The 24,362-nt window shown below is 36.5% G+C and overlaps 1 protein-coding gene across 2 annotated transcripts; it reads right to left on the bottom strand.

The window, feature by feature from the left end:
* Nucleotides 1-2,231: 2,231 nt before the first annotated feature.
* On the bottom strand, nt 2,232-18,813 carry LOC133551289 (procollagen C-endopeptidase enhancer 2-like). 2 transcript variants are annotated; one of them, XM_061897847.1, is made up of 9 exons: nt 18,573-18,813; nt 16,168-16,276; nt 15,840-16,098; nt 13,187-13,311; nt 7,071-7,207; nt 6,652-7,007; nt 6,512-6,589; nt 2,612-2,782; nt 2,232-2,517 (listed from the first exon to the last, which is right to left on the bottom strand). In XM_061897847.1, exons 1-9 carry the CDS (start codon nt 18,659-18,661, stop codon nt 2,387-2,389), a joined length of 1,455 nt encoding a protein of 484 aa, XP_061753831.1. In that variant the 5' UTR covers nt 18,662-18,813; the 3' UTR covers nt 2,232-2,386. The 2 variants fall into 2 exon arrangements, with proteins under 2 accessions (XP_061753831.1, XP_061753832.1); XM_061897848.1 differs by having other exon boundaries at nt 6,661-7,007; nt 18,573-18,808.
* Between the last annotated feature and the right edge of the window lie 5,549 nt (nt 18,814-24,362).

Raw genomic sequence — 24,362 nt, forward strand, 5'->3', positions numbered from 1 at the left:
AGCAGTAAAATGTTATTTTACTAATTTGAACTTGTGACATTATCTGATAAAAAAAAAAAAATAAATAATAATAATAATAAATACATGTTGGATGTTGTGAAATGTATTCAATTTGAAAAAAGTGAGGAATTGTCAATACCGAGAAAATTTAATCTAAATGTTTTTACATCCTTCATAAACTGAAATCATTTTATGTCCTGTTTGGCTTTGAAAATAATTAGAATATAGCCGATCAAAATAACATCTTCATTCCTCCACCTTGTGGTTATTGTAATTGTATTGTATTGTACACAACATGCTTACACTAAAGTTAAAGTTAAAGTACCAATGATTGTCACACACACACTAGGTGTCACGTTCACTAATAAAATACTTTGCCTATTACTGCGCTAATAGCTTGGAAGTACACTGCATCCTGTCCAGTCGGGATATTTATATCACTAATAATATGGAATTTTACCTTTCCACTGCAGGGGATTAGATGCAGAGGTGGGTAGTAATGCGCTACATTTACTCCTTTACATCTACTTGAGTAACTTTTTGGATAAATTGTACTTCTAAGAGTAGTTTTATTGCAACATACTTTTACTTTTACTTCAGTATTTTTATAGAGAAGAAACGCTACTTTTACTCCGCTCCATTTATCTACATTCAGCTCGTTACTCGCTACTTTTTTTAATCGATCTGTTGATACACGTTTTTTTGGTTTTCGTTGTCAGACATACCTTCAAAGTAGGATCTATCCCATGCCTGCGTTTCACCAATCAAATGCAGTCACTGGTGACGTTTGACTCCGTTTCACCAATCAAATGCAGTCACTGACTCTGTTTCACCAATCAAACAGAGCCAGACGGTCACAAGATTAACTGCCCAGAAAGTTTCAGCGGCAAACAACAACAACGGCAGGGACGACAACCAACGCAAAGACCCCTGGCCTCACATAAAATCGATGTTTACGCTTCAGACAACCAAAGAAACAGTTATGTAGGGCGTTGTCATATGTGTCTCCCCAAACAAGTGGACATTTCAGCTTACATGAACTTAACGTCAAATTTGAGGAAGCACATCGCTAAGTAACGTTAGTAGATAATTTGGCTCAAATGTTAGCCTCCCTGCTATGAATCACTGTCAAATGTACGTAGTTTGGGTATAATTTATTAACGTACTGCAGCCTCATAGACAGACAGAGACACACACACTCACACATGCATACAAACACCAATCAGAAGTGCCCAGGTGTTCCCAGGTCCAGGCCACACCTATCAGACTTTATGATTTGTGTGAAGGCTACCTTGTTTTTTTCCTTTGTAAATCTCTGCCTCCTGAGCCTATGCCGCTGTTACGTTATTGTGGCTCAATTTGCCTTAATTGTTTTTATTTTACTTAATGTATTTTAATATTATATTATATTTATAATAACATTTTTTAAATAATGTATTTTTCCCCTTGGGGATTATTAAAGTATTTCTGATTCTGATATATTATTGTTTTAGTTGCTTAAGAGATAATCCTTGCTCTGAATTTGTTCATTGCTATTCTTATGTTTTTGTGCATTATTTGTTGCCGTAATTGTTAAACAAACAGGATACTGAGTACTTGAGTAGTTTTTTCACAACATACTTTTTACTTTTACTCAAGTAAATATTTGGGTGACTATTCCTTACTTTTACTTGAGTAATAAATCTCTAAAGTAACAGTACTCTTACTTGAGTACAATTTCTGGCTACTCTACCCACCTCTGATTAGATGCTGTCGCCTGCCTCGTAATACGAAGGTGCTGGTTCGATCCTGGGCTCGGGGTCTTTCTGTGAGGAATTTGCATGTTCTCCCTGTGACTGCGTGGGTTCTCTCCAGGTACTCCGGCTTCCTCCCACTTCCAAAGACATGCACCTGGGGATACGTTGATTGGCAACACTAAATTGGCCCTAGTGTGTGAATGTGAGAGTGAATGTTGTCTGTCTATCTGTGTTGGCCCTGCAATGAGCTGGCGACTTGTGCAGGGTGTACAGAGCCTTCCGCCCGAATGCAGCTGCGATAGGTTCCAGCACCCAGCGTGACCCCGAACAAGACAAACGTTAGAAAATGGATGGATGGATGGATGGATGGATGCTGTTACCGATTTTGTCCACTAGATGGGCTTAAAAATCCCTATGGTGGAAAAGTACATGAAGCGCCTGTGCTGAATAAAGGGAAAAAACAAAACAAAACAAAAAACAAAAGTGCCCTTTGACTTGGGAAAAGAGATTTAAAAACCTTTATTCATATATAAATTACAGACAAGGTTTCAGTCTTTTTTTTTCCTTAATGGGGTGATGACAATGTTACTCTTGTGCCTTTTTTTTTAAGAGATCTGCACGCTCATTTGACTTTGTCCAGATGTGTTGAGTTAACATGGTTGGTTGTTGATGTTCGTCAATAATTTGTGATGTGGAGCTTTGTATGGCGCTGTGAATGCACCAGGTACTAAGGTGCCGCGACCTTCATCATCCACCTGACCCATTATAATGTAGTTAGCACCTGTGGCAAACAACAACAACACAAAGATGATGAGTGCTGTTTCTGCTTCTAGTTTAATATGTGTGTGTGTGTGTGTATGTGTGTGTGTGTATACCTCGGCGGATCAAAGGGCACTTCCTGCATTGTGACACCAACTTCACTGACATGGTCTCTCCAACTTGCGTGATCGTTAGCCGACCTGCTTTGTAAGTCTTAATGAGGGAGACCCCGATGAGCAGGGTACCTCGGGGTCCAGGGGCCAATGAGGTCACCTTTCCGGTAATCACTGCAAACAAATGGCCTCAGTTCAAATAGGACGTTTGAGCAGGATCATACAAAGAATACATTAAGAGCAAGAACTCGTTCAATGTTGGTGCAAATCTGGATAAAAGTTCAGACACTGAAGCGGTGGTGCGGGCACCTGTCTAATGTAGGTCAATGTATGCAAACGTAGCTGAACAAGGCATCCTCATTTTTGCTTTGTTTTACTGGTGACAAAGCAAAGATGTGTGATATACAAAACAGTTTGCATTCATTATATTTTTACAATGTGCATAGGGCCAGTAAAAAAAAAATAGCTCAAGGACAAAAATAGCTTTCGGGCCACAATTTTAACACACCTGCTTTATGCACAGCAGGAAGGGGATTCATTTCGACCCATTCGTCACGGTTTACCTGACACATGAAACATGACCACCAGATGGCAGTGAAGTTTTGAGTGTGGCAATTCCAACTTCGACCACAGCATCAGGTGCTATGTTGAGTGGCACTTTCCATTATTTTCAGCAGACTGCATTACTAAAGGAATCAGATCTTATGAATCCATTCCTTAGTGTATGGCGTCAAAAAGTGCCAAAATCGCTGGGCTTATAAAACACTCTGCTTGGGTGTTGCCTCTCGGCGTGCGTGCAGATTAATTTTATTTTCGCTGCCCCTCTAAGCACCCATGTGGCTTGCGCTTGCGATGTGCCTCACATTCCATCCCTTTGGGACAGGTAGAGTATGAACAGAAGCAAACAGACACTGCGCAACCATAGTGTGGTTTTTACTTGTAAGGATTTTGGTACTGTTTTACGCCCCACTAATGCCCCTAATTACCAAACATCCATTGATATTGTTGTCATTGGCCAGCTGTTAAATGTTTGAACTTTTTGAAAAAAAAAGAAGTGTTTTTGACTAACACTTATGCAGTGCAAAAATAAATAACTAATATTAAATCGTTGTGTATATGCAGAACAATCTGTCAATAGAATAATGCTTTTTTTTTCTTTTTTTGTTCGGGTTTTTTATTTTATTTTATTTTTTTACCAAAAGCAGGTTTTAGAAAAATACTTAAATTCTTCTAGTTCTATTGGCACATTAGTACATGTATACGTAAAAATGTAGTTCATGTCATTTGAAAATTAAAATATGATCTAACATAAACATTTACTGTAAAAAAATAATAACAAAAAATTTGAAATAAATAATGTTTCTTTAGTTTTATTATCAATACAGCTTCTTAACATGCCGATTTTCTGCTTTTTGAAATATATATTACAATGTATATAATGTCCTATATCCATATAGGGGAACCTAATTGGACTTTACAGTATCTAAATGTTTAAACGCACATTTCGTACTCTCCATTATTTTACTACTTTCTGTAAAATTTGCTGTTCTCTTGCAAGGAACTTGATTCCAAAATTACTTAAATGCTTTTAGTGACTCTTCCAGTCTCTCATCTCTATCTGTGTTGCAGCCTGATTATGATACTGTGTGACACTCTTAGCTCAGTGGCCACTTTCTTCTAAGAACTTCCTGTTTGAGACTATACTATTCTATCCCACCCCGGCAACAGCCACTTCAAACGGCTGTCTTCCGGCAGACGTTTCAGAACCATGCGAACCCGCACAAATAGACTTAAGAACAGTTTCTACCCCTGGGCCATAACTGCAATAAACACAGCTGCAATGTAAAAAATAAATAGAAATTAAAATTTAAAATAAATATGAAAAATGAATACAATTTAAATAAAAACTCCCTTATGTGCAACATGAGGAAGCCACCGGTCAATCACGATCTGGGACTGTGCAGTCAGTGGTTACACGCCAACTGGACAATATTTACTATATTTATTTACATATTTAATCCACAATAAAAAGCCTAAACAGCATAGGAGGTAGGAAATACTGACTCCCACCCCCTCAGCACACTGGGAATCAGCATTACTCCTCTCTAGTCAGTTTAACCAGTCACCTTATACTTTTTATTGTCTCGTTTTTTACATTGCCTTTTAGAGTGGTCTTAGGCCATATTGTATATTGCATATTGTGTATATTGTGTTGTTTCTGTATATTGTGTGGTTTCTTCTTTTTTAAATGCAAAGCACCTCACGGAAGCAACCTAAATTTCGTTGGACCTGTACCTGTACATGCACAATGACAATAAATAGAATTCATCCATTCCTTCATTCATTCATACAGGTATAATAGGGAGGCGCTGTTTAACAATTGGTGTAACTTTAGATACCACAATACATTATTTGGCATATAGATCATATCAGAACTATTTTGAAATAGGTTACAAAGGCTCCTATTTGTTTATGGGTGTAATATATGGCATCATTTTCGGTGGTTTAATTTTTTTCCAAAATAATTATGTCAATGAGGGAATTCTAATCACAGCTATGTTGGAATTATTTTTAATATTGAAACTGTTGTTAGTATAATTCATTTTTGTTGGACTACTTTTGGATTGTTTTGTGTCATGTTTGTGTGTCCTCTCAATTGCTCTGTTGATTAATATTTTGAACGTTGCTGGGCCTTGGAATTGGAATTGTATTATTATGGTATTATTGTGTATTATTTTGTTGGATTAATTAATGAAAGTTAAAAAATAATTATTAATCAACTTGCTACTTTACTGTTAATATTCTGTCACTTTTGGTCATAACATGGTTCTATCTACACTTCTATTAAAATATATTAATTACTTATTTATCAGTATTTTGGCTACTTTGCATTAGTTTTAGGTGATACTACGAATTTTGGTAGGATCCAATACCAAGTAGTTACAGGTGTCATACCAATGCTGGTACTGATACTTAGAATTCTAAAGATCATTGAATGATTACATCTTTTCAAACAATTAATATCAGACAAAACTCAGGATGGCGGTGTAACAAAATTAGTTAAACATTAAATATATTTTTCTATTCCTTTTTATTACATACAAAATTTATAACTAATAAAGTAAATAGTACAACATAACATACATAAACAAATACTAATATTGACTTATTTCCTGAATTTGTAAGCAATAATAAAAACAACAGAAAACGATTTTGTGACAAGAGAAAATATCGATTTTGTACAGTTTTTTAGTAGGGGCCACATCGCAATTATGCACTCAGAGGGCCACTTTGAATGATGTGATGGGTCATTGTGAATAATGTGGCAGACCACATTGAATAACATGGCGGGCCACTCTATATGAAATGGCAGACCACTTTAAATGATGTGGCAGGTCACGTTAAATGATGTGGCGAGGCAGATCTGGGCCCCCGGACTTTAGTTTGACAATTGTGATCTAATCACTGTAGTATCGCCCATATACTGATACTACACTCGGTATCGTTACTGCTGACATTTGTATTGAGCCGCCCATCTCTGTTTGGAATGAAAAGCTTTAGTTTAACAGTTAGCATGTCTTAATATCTCCTACATCATAGCTCTACACACCGTAGGTCCTACGGTAGCATGTTTAGCTATTCCTCGTCCTCCAGGGATAATGATACTTGTAAGAGACAGACTTTATTGTGGAGGCAAGGATATGTTACCCGCTATCTTGCTCGCGAGGATGCTGCACTGCTAGAATGTGTCATCAACATGCATTATCAAGATATGAGGACAGGATTTAAAACTATCTACCCTAGTTCAATATACTGTATCTATTTAAATCGTACATCTTCTATAACATGTTTCAGACTAATCGACTATGCCTCTACTTCAGCTTTTCAGGTTTGCAGACTTACCAAATTCGCTGGCACAGAAACTGGTCTTGATGGTTCCGTCTCTTTTACACGCTGTGGCACACAGTGGATTCTGCGTAACTGTGATGTAAAAGTGATAGTTTAGTATAAACATGAGCATTGAAATGAAAAGCAAACCCCACCTGACTCACTTGGCCTCTTTCCATTTGGTCTTGTTGCAACCACCTTCCTGTCCTGACCTGTGGTACCCGCACCACGGCCAGCAGTGGGCCGGACTGGTTTGGGCCTCTGGGTTGGTTCCGGCGCTGGAGTTGGGGGCACATATTTGGGTGGAGGTGCCGTGGCAACAGGGACTCGTTCGCGCGTCGGCGGTTTGATATCAGGTCTTGCCGGAATCGGTCGGGTATTAGTACGGGGCACTGTTGGTACATCAGAGCCACGAGGGACGCTGGTGTAGTAGGCCAGGAACCCATCTGAGGTCACACTCAGGTCGGACACAAACTGGACCAGCAGCACATTCCCGCTGGTAATTATGGGCCTGCACACCAAAAAAAGCAGAAGTGAAATACCGGAAGCAGAAAAGATCTATTCTGATGCTTACTGTGGGGCTTGGTCTCCACAATATTTGCCAATCAGGCGTGAGTCGTCTTTCTCACCACCGTTGAAGAAGGCCACGTAGTCGAAGCGACAGTAGGTGTCGGCCTCCAACACAAACTTGTCAAAGTTAACCTGGATCACCTGGTGTCCAAACATAAAACAAATTTGCATAACACATACTGGATTTCTGTCTGATACGAGACAGCACGTTCGCTTCATTGTGGGTGGCGTGGCTCAGATGGTAGAGCAGCCAGCCAGTAACTTGAGAGACCCTGGTTCGAATCCGGCTTCCACCATCCTCGTCACTGCCATTGTCATACTTGCCAATCTTGAGAGCTCCGATTTTGGGGCGTGGTTGGGGGCATGGTTAAGAGGGGAGGAGTATATTTACAGCTAGGATTCACCAAGTCAAGTATTTCATATATATATATATATATATATATATATATATATATATTTATAAGAAATACTTCACTTTCAGTGAATTCTAGCTATATATATATTTATTTTATTATACCGGTATATATATATATATATATATGTATATATATATATATACATATACATACATATATATATATATATATATATATACATATATATATATATATATATATATATATATACATACATATATATATATATATATACATACATACATATATATATATATATACATATACATATATACATATATACATATATATATATACATTATATATATATACATTATATATATATATATATATATATATATATATATATATATATATATATATGTATATATATATATATATATATATATATATATATATATATATATATATATATATATATATATATATATATATATATATATATGTCCGGGCCAGGTAAGGTTCCCCGTGTTGAGTCAAATTAAGCCGTATTTGTATTAATATATATAAGTATTTCTTATATATATATATATATATATATATATATATATATATATATATAAGAAATACTTGACTCTCAGTGAATTCTAGCTATATTTATTTTATCATACCGGTATATATATATATATATATATATATATATATATATATATATATATATATATATATATATATATATATATATATATATATATAAGAAATACTTGACTCTCAGTGAATTCTAGCTATATTTATTTTTTCATACCGGTATATATATATATATATATATATATATATATATATATATATATATATATATATATATATATATATATATATATATATATATATATATATATATATATATGTATATATATATATATATAGATATAGATATATATGTATATATATACATGTATATCTATATATATATAGATATACATGTATATCTATATACATATATATATATAGATATAGATATACATGTATATATATATATATACATCTATATATATATATATATGTATATATACATAGTTTTACTGAGATTCAAAGATAGTCTATTTTTGTCAAAGCATCTTTTGAATTTGTTCATTTCTTATGATATTATTTGTATAATCTTCTGTGTGTTCTCTCTTGAACAAAACGCGGTTGCATCATCCACAAATAATACTAACTTTAATATTTTTTAATTTTACAATTGTAATTTATATAAAGATTGAATCATTTTGGTCCTAGTATTGATCCCTGAGGTACACCACAGGATGTATTTAGCATTGTAGAAGTGTGTTCTCCTAGCTTCACGTATTGTTTCCTGCTCGTTAGATAACTTCTTATCCAGTTTAAGATTAACTCTCCGATGCCAAATAGTTCTAGTTTTTTTTATTAAAATATTGTGATTAATTGTGTCAAATGCTTTAGTTAGATCTATGAACACTGCTGCCGCACATTTTTTACTATCTATTGCTGTACATTCAATTAAAGCCATTGAAGTTGAAACAGCTCTGTATCCATGTTGGTTCTCTTCAAGTATTCTATTTTTGTTTGTGAAACTCTCTAATCTGTTATTGAACAGTTTTTCAATGATTTTAGAAAATTGTGGAAGCAAAGAAACAGGTCTATAATTTGTAAATTGGTGTTTGTCTCCAGTCTTATAAATTGATGCAATTTAAGCTATTTTCATTTTGTTCGGAAATTTGCCTGTTTGAAATGATAGGCTACTAATATACATTAATGGTCCTGAAATCTCATCAATAACCTTTTTTATCGTTTCCATATCAATTCCATTACAATCAGTTCAAGTCTTAGATTTGCATTTTTTCACGATTATAACTATTTCCTCCTGTGTCACATTACTGAGGAACAAAGAGTTGGGATTTCTCTCTATGGTATCATTATAGTCCTCAATTGAAACTGGGTCTGGAATCCTTTCTTCCAAATTTTGTCCAATATTTACAAAGTAATTATTGAAGCTTTCAACAACTTCCTTTATGTTGTCATTATTTTTGTTTCCGAAAAGTAAGTATTAGGCGTAATCCCTCTTAGTGCCATTTTATATAATGCACCATGTTGCTGTCAGGCTTGCCCCTGACAGTTTGGTTGTGTTTTAGTTTTTTCTCTGTGTGTGTGTGTGAAGTATTTCCTGGCTTTAGTTCCTGTCCTTATTTTGGTTCAGTTTCCTGGTTGTCTCCCTGAGTGCTGTGTCCCCTCAGCTGCGGCTGATTGGCACCTGGCCACACCTGGTGTCAATCAGACCGCTCCTATGTTTTCTCCTCCAGTCAGTGCTGGATTATTGTAGTGTGGTGCCCTGTCAATGTCATTTCTACTTGTTGTTCCTACTGGTCGTGTCATTGCAGCGTAGCAGGAAGCTATATTCGGTAGCTGTTTGTAGCTTACTGTCTTTTGTTCCTTGCTTCCAGTTTGTTTGTTCATAACCAAGTTTGTTTTATGCCTCGTGCGCGCCTTTTATTAGTATCCTTTTGTTTGTTCTTGTTTTAGTATTTTAATTAAATCATGTTTTCCTATTCAATGCCTGCCACCGTCTCTGCATCTTGGGGTTCGTCACCAACATCATGTGACAATCGCTCTCATATTGTTTTTGTTCCTGTCCAATAATTCCCTGTAATATTATTTTCTACATGATCGAAGTATGTTGGTTTGCTTGTTTTTATACTTTTTGTACTTACTTTCTGCCTCTGTAGTTCTTTGAGCTATACATTTTCTATATAGTGTATTCTTCGTATTACAAGCGGCCCTATTATACAGTATGTGCCCTCGACGTTACTTGCATGTGCATTCCGATAAAGTGACAATAAAGAAAATTGACGGCATTTCGTAAATGAACAAGAAAGTTGTTACTACTAGCGTTATTTTTCAACCCAATTACGTAAAAAACATACACAATATACGTAACACATAAGCAAGTATGCCAAATGTACACGCCATTCAGTCCTTCAACAATCGCTATTTCTTAAGAATCAAATTATATATATATATATATATATATATATATATATATATATATATATATATATATATATATATATATATATATATATATATATATATATATATGTCTTGATTGGATTATCCGGAGAATAGTGCTCGATACCGTGGTAGAGCGCAATATGTAGGTGTGGGAAAAAATCACAAGACTACTTCATCTCTACAGATCTGTTTCATGAGGGGTTCCCTCAATCATCTCCTGATATATATATATATATATAAGAAATACTCCTGATGATTGAGGGAACCCCTCATGAAACAGATCTGTAGAGATGAAGTAGTCTTGTGATTTTTTCCCACACCTATATATATATATATATATATATATATATATATATATATATAATTACATATTATATTATATATCAGCACAGAGCGTTGGGAGATAGGTATATGGTCAGAGAGTGTTTGGGCCTGTGTGTGTGTTTTGTCTTGTCTTGTCTCATAGGAACAGTGGTACTATTGTATTGTTAGTGTACAGGAGTTGTTCTTGTTTTTGTCTATAGAGTATTGTTCTTGTATTATATTATTGATGTTAAATGTGGAATGAGTGAGAAGGGTTGGGATATTATAAGCATCTGCTTCATCCAACCCCTTTTCAAGCCTTGCATAAATATCTCTGCCAAAATGTAAAAAAAACCCTGTGTTTTGTTGTAATGTGCAGGTTTGAAATAAATATTTCAATTCAAATATATATATATATATATATATATATATATATATATATATATATATATATATATATAATATATATATATATATCAGTGACGTGCGGTCAGGGGCGGCAGGTGCCATCATGGAAAGAAAAAAATTTAAAAGAAAAAAAATTAATTACATTGTTATATGTATTCAGTGATTATACCGTAAAGTTATTTTCCATTTAACTTCACCAGTTTTAAATTATTATTTTATTCAAAATCGCTTAATTTTCACATTTGCCGTTCAAATACTGAAAATTACTTGCGGTGAGTCACAGCCAGCTGAGCCTCCCGTGAATTGCGCAATGACTCGGCTAATTGCTGTCTGCTGTGCAGTGAGACCGTATTGCTATATGAATTATATTATACATTTCCATAGTTTAGTTAGCTAAGGTATATAATGTACAGTGTATTTTGTCAACAACTGTATGTGTGTAACGTATTTCTTGTGCTGGGCATTCATAAAACGGCTGCGAAACACGTACAATGTGAGGCTCCTGTTCTCCAGCCTCCTGGTGGTAGAGGGCGCTAGTGATCCCAGAGATCATTCTTGAACTACTCGGCTAGGCCGAAGCCGGTATGTTTTAAAGTTGTCGTTTGCCTGCATATCGTAAAAACAACCGTCCAACATTTTACAACTAATTGTAAACTTATAGGTACCGACCATCAGGGCCGAGTTGCGACGAAAGAGTGTGTCAATGTTGAGATATTACGCCGAGTTGGTAAGTGAATTTGTTTGCTAATAGTAGCTACTAGCCGTACCCATGTATTTTCTATTGGCGGTAAGCATCGGGTTTTAATCCCGTTTCCTCCAATGTTTCTGATCCAATTGAATTTATATTTATGTTGAGTCTTTATTTTGGGTACTTAAATATGGCGACTGAGTATTGTGGCGTTTTAAGGCCATCTGCATTTTTTATGCTACAGTAAAGACAATGGATCAACACTGCTGCTGGAGCGCGGTTACACCTGTCATAGTGACAACACTGTGTTACACCTGTCATAGTGACAACACTGTGTACTGTCGTGTTTGTTATTTTTGACATACATGTGATTATTTAATATTGTTAATGTTAGCAGTATTCTGGCTAATAATGATAATAATAAGTGTAATTTATTTATACTATACTATACTAGCTAAAGTACCTGCTACATTAAGTTAAAGTACCAATGATTGTCACACACACACTAGGTGTGGTGAAATGTGTCCTCTGCATTTGACCCATCCCCTTTTTAACCCCGTGGGAGGTGAGGGGAGCAGTGAGCAGCAGTGGCCGGGAATCATTTTTGGTGATTTAACCTCCAATTCCAACCCTTGATGCTGAGTGCCAAGCAGGGAAGAATGCTGGTATGAGCTTTTAAACATAACCCGTTAACTGCTGCCAATCAAATGGTGAATACGATACTCCATAGGGTTCATATGTTTATAAATCTGACTGTGATGAAGTCAGTGCCTCACCAGCCGTGAACCTCACCGTACATCACTGAAATATATATATATATATATATATATATAAATATATATATATATATAAACATATATACTACGTTTTCATATATCACATATAGCCTATTATTTGCGCACTGTTGACCAGTGATGCACCATAAATTCAGCAGCCGAAAAAATACTTTATTAACCAAACAACACTGCCGAAACCGGATGTTGTGATGACGTATCCACTTCGGCTGGCAGGCTGCATCTTTCTGTGCACACGAATCACGTAAAAGTCAGAATCAGGTCACATTCAGGACGCATTGCCGTTCAGACTACAGTCACATTTGAAAAGATCAGATTCCAAACTGATTCAGACTAAATCCTGATGTGGCCGAAATCTGATGTGAAATTATCAGCTTTGAAGCACTTAGAAGTGTTTGGACTGTCAACAAAAATTCCGATCTGTGTTGCTTGAGGGCAAAAAAACAGATTTGGTGTCCAGCGTGAACGGAGCCAATGTCATATCAGAGTTACTCTTATGTGTGAGAGACAGGAAGAAATGCTATGACTCGGTTAAGGAGAATACCTTATCAGCGTCCACAGTGATAAGCCAGGAGCAGCTGGTTCCTGATGGATACTTATTGTTCGGCCAGTTTGGGGATTTGATTTCTCCCTGCGCTTTTGTTATCTTTCCCCCGCAAAACTGTTGATCTGAAAGAAAAAAAAACATGAAAAGCACAAATAAATATGACAGCAGATCATATTTCCTCATGCAAAGCAAATTTTAACTTTTGACCGAATGTTCATTAAATGTAAGTAGTCCTCTTGTTGTTACATACTGAAAAATCATGTCATACAAGCGCTATATCAAAAATACAAAACTGAAATATGACACAGCACATATACAGTGCATCTGGAAAGTATTCAGAACACTTCACTTTTTACAGCCTTCTTCCATAATGGAATAAATACATTTTTGTTTTCAAAATTCTACAGCCAATATCTCATAACGACAATAAAAAAACGTTTTCTTTTTTTTTTTTTCTGTAACTAAATACAAAGAATAGAGAAATCCTATATAAATACCGACGCTTCCAGCCAAACTGATGGAGCTTGAGAGGTGCTGCAAAGAGGAATGGGGAGAACTGCCCAAAGATAGGTGTGCCAAGCTTTTGGCACCGTATTCAAAAACACTTGAGGCTGTAATTGCTGCCAAAGGTTCATCAACAAAGTATCAAGCAAATGCTGGGAATACTTATGTACATGTGATTTTTTTTAGTATTGTTATCTTTAATACATTTGCAATATAAAAATACAACATTTTCACATTGCCCTCATGGGGTATTTATTGGCTGTAGAACAACAACAAAAATTAATTCATTAAATTTTGGAATAATGCTGTAACACAGGGGGTGTCAAACTCAAATACAGAGTTGGCCAAAATTTAAAACTGAACAAAGCCATGGGCCAAAGTTGAACAAATCAACCTTTTAATAGGGACCCAAACAAGTTTTGCATTGAATATTGAGCAAGCAAGGCTTGTATAACTTTATAGTGACATGCAAAATCGAGTTTTAAATAATAATAATAAAAATAAAAAAATATCAACGGCATATCAAAAACAAATTAAATAGAAATGTAATGCTTCTTTTCTATTTGCAGCCTTCTGAGGTAAATAACATACTGGGTATATATATATATATATATATATATATATATATATATATATATATAGTGGGGGGTTTGTATTGTAGCGTCCCGGAAGAGTTAGTGCTGCCAAGGGTTCTGGGTATTTGTTCTGTTGTGTTACAGTGCGGATGTTCTCCCAAAATGTGTTTGTCATTCTTGTTTGGTGTGGGTTCATAGTGTGGCGCATATTTGTAACCGTGTTAAAGTTGTTTATATGGCCACCCTCAGTGTGACCTGCATGGCTGCTGACCAAGTATGCCTTGCATTTACTTGTGTCTGTGTAAAGCTGCATATATAATGTGACTGGGTCGGCACGCAGTTTGTATGGAGGAAAAGTGGACGTGACGACAGGCTGTAGAGAACGCTAAAAGGCAGTGCCATTAAGGCAGGCCCCCAATATTGTTGTCTGGGTGGAAATCAGAAAAAATCTGGGAGAATGGTTGCCCTGGGAGATTTTCGGGAGCGGCATTGAACTTTGGGAGTCTCCCGGAAAAATTGTGAGGGTTGCAAAGTATGAGTATTAGCGGTGAATTCGGAGTTACAAACGGCACTGCCGCTATATAATACCAGCGGGCCAGCTCTAATGTTAATTTGATGTTGCCTCAAGGGCCAAATGAAATTACACGGCGGGCCAAATGTGGCCCGCGGGCCAGAGTTTGACACCAATGCTATAACATAACCAAATGTGGAAAAAGAGAAGCACTGTGAATACTTTCCGGGTGCACATATATAGCCTATAGCAGGGCTCTCCAACCTGATTGAGCACAAGGATCAGCTCACTGTCCTGCAGACATCTGGGGGTCGCAGTGGGGTGTGGGGGGTTAAGGATGACATAATATTGGAATATAAATGAAGGAGCACAATTTATTACTGTTTATGCGTATCACACCAATTATGACCGAAATACCAAAATAAATGCAGAATTATATTGCTAGTTTACCTTAACCTTGTGTAAAGAGGCTTTCTAAGAAGGGTGTCCAAGTATGGCCATCACAGCCGTTGTGTCCTTGGGTAAGACATTTCACCCACCTTGCTCCTCATGTGTCGTGGTTAGCGCCTTGCATGGCAGCTTCTGTCACCAATGTGTGAATGTGTGTGAATGGCAAAAGGTAATGTATGTATAATGTGAAGCGCTTTGAGTATTGTTTCCGGTATAGTGAAGCGCTAAATAACCATTTACAATTTACCTGCAAAAATGCATCTGGCAGACATATTTGCTAATTTCCTCAAATTCCGCACAAAAACATTGTGATCTGGGATGAAGATGCTACCAAAACAATTACTACACAATATGAAATTGCCTGATGACGTTAGCAGGTTGCCCACATTTTGGAGCTAAAAGTGGTCGTTCCAAACTGTGCTGAAACTCCTTAAAAAACAGACCTAAAATCATGTCTATTTTTGGAGGGTTGTACCTGTAGACATTTTTTTTTTGTCCAGAACTATGAAATAGTTAACACCGCATCCTGTTTTGCAGCGTCATTCTTTCCACGCATGCCGGCTGGACAAACAAAGTCAATTAGTCATCGCCACACAATGAAGTGACTTACCCTGGTCGTATGGCTTGGCACCACTGAAATAGGCCACAAACCCTCTGCTGTTGGTCTCTCCATCGCTCACCATCTCCAGCATCATCGTGTTGGTGGTGGAAATAAGACCACCTGGCCGGAAAGTCCCACAGAAGCGGCCAAGTTTTTGCACCGTGTTGGATCTGCCGTTGTAAACATCCAGGTAGTCGTAGCGACATTGCGAGTCGGCCTCCAGGTCGAAAACGCGGAAAGTGAGCATGACCACTTTTCCCTCTGGGACCTACCAGTGGGTCAGACAATGAGTGGGAGGATAAAAGGTGGTGTCTGGACATGATGAAGGTTGACTCACGGTGACGATCCAGGTGCATTTGCTGTTTGGTTTGTAGTGGTTTGGGAAGCCCTCACTGCCAACGAACCCTGACTCTGCCACAAGCTCTCCTCCACAGTGGAACACAGGCCTGCAACAAAGGTCAAAAGTAGACAGTATGTTACTAACAAGTTTTGGCAAGGACACAAAAATTGCATGAATGCATAAACGCTACCCTCTGCGTCTACAATGTTTACAGAAACCTCTTTTGGGAGTCTCACACTTCTTATCTTTGGCAGTTGCTGAAGTTTGGAATGTTCTCAAAACATGTAAACTAATTACTGCATGTAATCCAAACCATCAGACATCAACATCCTAACAGACCCAAAGTGTGTATAGCATATGAAGAAACACGGAAAATAAGATACACTTCTTGACAGCTGCCTGCAGAGCATTTCAACCGCCTAGTAATTGTGTCATAAATGTCAGGGATAATTACACAGAAAGACATGCTTCTTGTACACACACGCTGTTTTTGCTGAGTCAGCAGCAAGGTTGTCTCCGATTATGCTGACTTGTGACTGGATTTTATACATAGAGTTGCATCGTGCGTTCTTTATGTGTTAACTCTCAGTTTTTATTGTTCGCATCATGATTGAGGTTTGTGTTGGTGTAGCTGATTGAGTATTTGTTAAGCAAAAGTCGTAGATATTCAGACTGCAGCAATCGTTTATTTTAGTAATTGAGTTATCTATCGATTAGTTTGTTCGATTAATCGAGTAATCGGATACAACAAACTTTGTCGCATCAATGTTTATTTTGGGGAAAATAGTGTAGAGAAAAAAACAATTTGGCTGCCTTCCATAACCTTCTTTTTTCCCAGTTATCATACACATTGAAAGTGCACACACACACACACACACACACACACACACACACACACACACACACACACACCACTGTTCTCATGTACGCTTTATTGCAGCAAACGTGCAAAAACTATGTCTCTGTAGTACAGATTTAATCTATTTTTTTATTAACTCATAACTCATTTAACGGTTAACCGAAGCAACAGAAAACTAATTTAATTTTTTTTTTAAATCAAATATATAATTTCAGCCCTAATAATATAGATAATAAATAATGTAAACATTTTATTATACGTTTATTGGACTTGGATTGCACGTAGCTTTTTTCTTCTTCGATATTACAGTTAAGTCAGATTTTGTCTATATTTTGTATCTCATTATACTTTTTACAAAATTGTATTTTATCGATTAAGTAATTGCAGAAAATTTAGAAAACGTACCTGAAAGTGTCTCTGAATAGTTCCTGCGCTACTCAAGCGTGCCACAGGAGTGGCAAAGTCGTTAAATTTGCAACACAGATCCCTCTTGCCATGTCTTCTTATTCTCTGGCAGACCGGGTGCTTATGGTGTATAAATTGACAGATTAAAGCTGGGGCTCACAACTACTTTCTCTCATGTGTTTAAAATGTGACACAGTTTTATTGAGTAGTAAAACCAAACATTTAGCTTAAAAAAACATATCCCATCCTGACTGAACAGCTGATGATCAAGGTTAGGAGTATATATTTTATTTTGAAACAGCATTCAATATCAAAAATTATCATTTCCCTATATATACATACATACATACATACATACATACATAAACACAAACATTTGAAGTTGATTTTAACGGTCTAAGTCAGTGATTCTCAAACCGTGGGTACACAGGCTCTATTTAGTGGTACGCCAACGATGTCTGTAAATATGGACTGTATATTGAGTATCATTGTTGATGATGTTTGTGAATTGTGTGCAATGTTCCATAAAAGCATAAGTATGTTATGCTTTAAATATTTAATAATTTAATAACTGATAAATAAAAACTCTGCCTTGTTTTTTAGGAATCCGAAGGCCTACTATGCTACTGTATTTTAATGTTGGGTTATTATGGTGGTACTTGTAGAGCTAAGTGTATTCTGAGGTGGTACTTGGAAACAGTTTGAGAACCACTGGTCTAAGTTATACTAGTATATTTTTTATAAGATTGTGAATACCTTTCAATAATGTCTTTTTTAATTACTTACAGTCTTGTGTCCTTCCCAAGTTCCCAGCCAAAAGATCCCACAAATCAACCTAACTTTGACTACTTTTGGTTGTAACTACATGAATCCAGACAGCAGTAACCCAGTAAAGTCACACGGCTGCTGATTTCAGCCAAGATGTCCCGAACCAGAGCCAAGTTGCTCGGAATCGACCCCACAAGCAGAAGCAAAAACATTAACATCTGGCGGCTGAGCCACTGTAGACTCACATTAAAAAACAACAACCGTGTGCCCAATCAAACAAACGAACTGGAATGAGACAGGAAGAAATCCAGACTATGAAGATTTTTGTCAGGATGAACATCAACAAGACTGTAAGCCATCTTCTTCTCACCTGGTGAAGTTAGTCTGCTGTGCGCCTGTCCATCCCAAAAACAGACACAAGAGCAAGGAGATGCCCCACGTAAGGCCCACGTCTGCCATGATGCACTCAAAGGAACACTGTTTGGAAAGAAGGGGAGACTGCAGCGGGAGACAAGAGGTTCAGGAGGAGGAGGAAGAGGGGGTAGGATGGGCGGAGAGACTGGGATAGAGAGTTCTAGAATGGATGAGAAGGAACAGGGAGATGCTAGAATTATTGAGATAGTGAGAAAGAGCCCATGAGGGGGTTTTCAGAAGGCTTTAATTAGAGCCAGATGTTTGCTGCATAATAACATGGTTTTGGATGGAACAGGGAAGGAAGGTTGGGGGGGGGGGAGTTAAACAAAGGGGTTTCTCGAATCCTTAGAAAACTTGAAAACACCTAAAAGTAGTATTGATAGCTTTTACTTCGGCATGGGTGTGTGTGGCTGATCATCACACATTATGCTAGGTGTACACCTTAAAATTATAAAATATTTTACAGCAGAGTCTTTAACAAATCTTTATAATCTTTCCATCAAAACAAAAGAAATCTCATCTTTTTGGAAATCAGCTTTTGTCCTACCTTTATTAAAGGGCGGTGAGCTAGACGGGGCCGGCCCATGGCTTACACACTACATGTGACACCCCAATATGCAAAAGGGTTCTTCCTCCTGGTGGAGGCAAATCAAACACATAAAGTGATAGGAGGAAGGTAAAAAATATAACACATTTATTTGTATTCAAAGTTACGTTTAAGTTGTCTTTTCTTATAGCACATAATTGTGTTGCGTTCAAGGAACTTTGATTTAAGTTCCACACAGAGGTGTTACTAGTTTTTTTTAAAGACAAGGGAGGCTAAACCCCTATTAGATGTGCTAATGATAATAATAGTTGATGTATTATTATGATCATTTGCGATGAGGTGGCGCCCGATTGTAGCTGAGATAGGCACCAGCGCCCCCCGCAACCCCAAAAGGGACAAGCGGTAGTAAATGGATGGATGGATATTATGATCATAACGATCCTTTATATTTTTACACATACATAAAGACTTGTGTGATTAATAAAATCCACATTGTGGCTGCTTTATATTGAATTTAATGGCAATATTTTGTAAAAAAACAATAAAAAAACCCAACAAGTTTTAAAAAATAAAACATAAAATAATTTGACTCCTAAATGCCAACAGTTTAAAAACTTGATGAAAAACATTATTGATGAAACTAAGTCCATCCATTTTCTACCGCTCGTCCCTCTCGGGGTCGCGGGGGTGGCGGGAGCCTATCCCTGCTGCATTTGGACGGAAGGTGGTGTACACTCTGGACAAGTGAAAATAAAGCAACAATATGTAAATATTGAACGCAGGATACAAAATTAATGGATGGGAGTCTATACAGGCAAGATGGAACTGGTTTAATAATCACGTAATTTAGATACTATATGTTAATCCCATTTAAAAAAAAAAAAAACTTAATTCAAGTTTTTTTTTCCATACACATTTTGGAGATATTACATGCTCCATGTAAAAATCTTATTATCGTTTTACATCGTTGTTTTTCTTTTTTTAAAGTTAGTAACTTAAGTCACCAATTCGTTCTTTAGTGCATGTAAACATACTAAGTGGGTGTATGTCAGGTTTAGGGTGGAGTGGGGGCCTTTAAGAGTTTACACCTACTTAGTGGCCTAGTGGTTAGAGTGCCCGCCCTGAGATCAGTAGGTTGTGAGTTCAAACTCCGGCCGAGTCATACCCAAGACTATAAAAAATGGGACCCATTGCCTCCCTGCTTGGCACTCAGAATCAAGGGTTGGAATTGGGGGTTAAATCACCATACATGATTCCCGGGCGCGGCACCGCTGCTGCCCACTGCTCCCCTCACTTCCCAGGGGGTGATCAAGGGGATTGGTCAAATGCAGAGGACAAATTTCACCACACCTAGTGTGTGTGACAATCATTGGTACTTTAACTTTAAATAACCTTAATAACAAAGATGGGGCCACAAACAACATTTAACATACCAAATTTACATAACAAATGTGTCAGAATTGTCAAAAACAATTGAGTCTCATGTTGGTAAACAATTAAAATACTTTCTCTATTCCAATATAATTCTCACAAAATATTAGTCAGTCTTTAGAAACAAACACGGTATAATCACTGCTGTTTGTGTAATAGGACTCATGCATCACATGTGATGGACAGGCTATAGAGCAGGGGTGTCCAAAGTGCGGCCCGGGGGCCTTTACGGCCCGCAGGTCATTTTTTAACGGCCCCACGGCACATTTTAAAAATACTATGGAAAAAAATTTAAAACATGAAAAGTGGTATAAAAGAGCAAATAAGTGAAATGTAACAAAAACATGTTGCAATGTTTACTCTAATAACACAAAGCTGCCATGCAGGCTGTTTCTTTCTTCAAAAAAAAAATAGTGAATCAAAATCAATAATGAATTATTGACCAATTCAAGGCTCCAATTACGTCACATAAAATATTCCACTTTGAGATATTTTGTTGCATATTTTGTGTTTTCCATATAAAAAACTGAGCTGTTTTTTGTTTTGTTTTTTAAAAAAGGGCCTAAAACGAACAAACAAAAAACATAAACTATAAAAAAAATTAAAATTGACGAATAGATCTGAAATTGATCTCGAGACCATTGTGTTAAAAGTAAACAGTAAAAAAATATATATATTTATTTTTTAACACTTTAAAGAGTAGGACCCCTTAGGATCAGTGTGTTTTGTTTTTAAGTGTCATTGCACAAAAAATAATAGTGAATCAAAATCAATGGTGTTTTGAGTTGTTGACCTTTTTACGGCTTCAATTATTATATAATCTCAAATATTCAACTTAAAAAATTTATTGGGTGAAAATATTGCATATTTGGGGTTTTTTTTCCATTAAAAACATGGTTTTCTTTGACAAAAAGAGCATACAACTTAAATCTTAAAAAATTTCATATTGACAGACAAATCTAATGTTCATCTAAAGATTTAAAACGTGAATAATAATACAAATAATAACACTGAATAATGACACATTTTTAACATTTTATTTTTACCAAATTCATATATTGTTTTGGTTTTTAAAATAATATATGAATTTTGCTTTGATTTTTCAGTGTACGGAAAAAGTTTGGACACCCCTGCCTTAGAGTTTGGGACAGTCCACAAGGGGGTGCTGCAGAGCTCTGTGTTGGGACCTCTAGTTATTTCTATCAATGACCTCTGGCCTATTATGTCTAAGGCTAATGTGCCATTTTTCGCTCTTGTATAAAGCTTTGGTTGTCCAACATAAAACTTGTTCCGCTCAAACTGGTCCTTAATAATGATAAAACCATACTGATGCTGTTTTCCAACTCCCACAATCCGGCCAGTGTCCACTCTTAATGGAAACATTATTGAGGTGGTTTGTGCATAAAAATACTTTGTGGTTTTGAGTTCCTTACTTTAAAACTACATTGAAAAAACTAAAACTGAAATTTTCCTTTCAAAATAAAGTGTGTTTTTCTTTTTTCTCATCACCAACTGTAAAGTCAGGACTTGCTGTAATTTAAGGCTAGCTCTGTCAACTTGAAGGTTGAGGCTTTGGTACACTTTTATATTATAAAGTTGGCTAATGCACTCCTACTTTTACAACTTTAGAACATAATGAAAAGTAAACACTTATTATTATTTTGTTTTTTACAATTATGGCCCTCCATAATTGTTTTGTGTCCTCCCACATTTCTAAACCAATTCATATTCCATTAAAGGCACAAATATTTAAGTAGTCCTGGGCGAGTATCCACATTTTTCTGAAACCCTGCTCCATCCATCCCTCTATCCATTTTCTACCGCTTATTCCCTTTTTTAGGGACAAGGGGGGCGCTGGTGCCTATCTCAGCTACAAACGGGCGGAAGGCGGGGTACACCCTGGACAAGTCACCACCTCATCGCAGACCCTGCTCCAGTTGGAGCTTTTCTAACCTGTAACCTGTTTTGAAATATTGTATCCTCATTTTTTTATACCAAATAATACCGTATTTTCCGGGCTATAAATCATTAAGGTCGCACCCACCAATTTTTAGAAGAAAAATTTTTTTACATAAGCTGCAGATATATAGCGGTATGTAATATTTTACCTTACTTGTTTCAAAACGGTGCCTGTAACGCAGTACTAAAACAGCTGATCAAAAAAGACAGAAGTTCTCCTCATGGACCCACAAGCTTCGGAGGCTAGCTCTTGAATCACCTATACAGACTCAATAACTCCACGGTGACGTTTTGGTGAATTTAAGAAACTGAAACAACAGAAAAAGAATGCCATTGTATGTTAATAATACTAATACAGACACTTGTCAATGTGTTAACAAGTGCTAATGCTTATGACGCTAGCTTCATTACACTATGACAGCACATACAAATATGCATGAAAACACTCCAACAGACACATTGGACGATTTAGTACCTTGTTTTAGTTGTATCATAAAACTTACAAACATTACTTCGAGTGATGAAGGAAGAATCCTTTCGAGCACAAACGCTATGGTCGGTTAGACTTCCGGTTCAAGGCACGAAAGAGGAAATACATTTTTAATACAAATCACCTGCAGCAAGCAACCTCGTCCAAAAGATGATGCAATAACACAAACAATAACACACATTTTCAGTGTCCCAGTCGGCCTAATATGGAAACTATTAGTTGAATACAAAACATTATGGTAGTTAGTGAACAAAACTCCGTAAAATGTTTTTGAATCAGGCACCTTAGCAGGCAGCTAATGGGGGTCCAACAGGTAGTAACAGGGCATCTGAATGTTTGTTATGTTTTTTATGACAGCTTAATGTCAGTCATTGCAAAAACCCTACTTGCACCATATTTCACTTTAACAGTCCCAATGTTAGCATGCTAATGTTTTAGAGGGTTATTTAGAGCAACGTTTCTTAACTAGAGGGCGAGAAAAAATATGTGTTTCTCAAGTGTGGTCCTTAGTTGTAATACACTTTTCCGCCACTTGTGGCAGTAATAATATTATCAGAAAAACAGAAGAAGTCTGGAGTTAAAGTCATGGAGAAGTTTCCTAAGCGCAAAAATTATGACTAAATTGGTGGAGCTGTATTTTCATTTGCAATTTAATTTTTTGACAGTTTAGTTAGGAACATTATTTATTATCAATTTAGTTAAAATTAAATTTAAGTTAGTACTGTGTAATTTTACGTAATTGTATGTGCATAATTATTTTTAGTCCCTTCTTTTGCAGTGTATTTTGTTGGTACTTATTTTTGTTATCAGCCTGACCTAAGCCTTAAATATCCATCCATTTTCTACCGCTTATTCCCTTTTGGGGTCGCGAGGGGCGCTGGCGCCTATCTCAGCTACAATCGGGCAGAAGGCGGGGTACACCCTGGACAAGTCGCCACCTCATTGCAGAGCCTTAAATATAATCTTTGTAATTAAAACATGCCTTAATGTTATTTGACAAGGTTATACATTTTAAGAAGGTTTGATATAAGAGATATAAGAGTAAGATGACAAATTCAGTTGTAATATTTGAGAAGGCCCAAGGCTTCTCTGTTGTAGAAAAGTTGGGCCCCGAGGTCAAAAAACTTAAGAAACCCTGATTTAGAGCATGTGGAGAGGAGATATTCTAAAAAAAAAGAAATATAACGATGTACTTATTAACGTTTTTCCTTCCTGTGCTGGCCTTAAACAATGACTGAAATGTAGATTACCTGTTTTAATATCATCAGCATTTCAGAGCCTTTGCTTTCAGAGTTCTTACAGTTAATTATAAAAACAAG

Source organism: Nerophis ophidion, linkage group LG04 (assembly GCF_033978795.1).
Source record: "Nerophis ophidion isolate RoL-2023_Sa linkage group LG04, RoL_Noph_v1.0, whole genome shotgun sequence".
NCBI lineage: Eukaryota > Metazoa > Chordata > Actinopteri > Syngnathiformes > Syngnathidae > Nerophis > Nerophis ophidion.

What these genes read in the sequence shown, in the direction of transcription:
- LOC133551289 (XM_061897847.1), bottom strand. Translation starts at nt 18,661, where the DNA reads ATGGCAGACGTGGGCCTTACGTGGGGCATCTCCTTGCTCTTGTGTCTG. An exon ending in TGCCAAGCCATACGACCAGG is followed by an intron (nt 13,312 to 15,839) that starts GTAAGTCACTTC and finishes TTTTTCTTTCAG; the next exon opens with ATCAACAGTTTTGCGGGGGA. An exon ending in TCACTGTGGACGCTGATAAG is followed by an intron (nt 7,208 to 13,186) that starts GTATTCTCCTTA and finishes TTTGGACACCAG; the next exon opens with GTGATCCAGGTTAACTTTGA.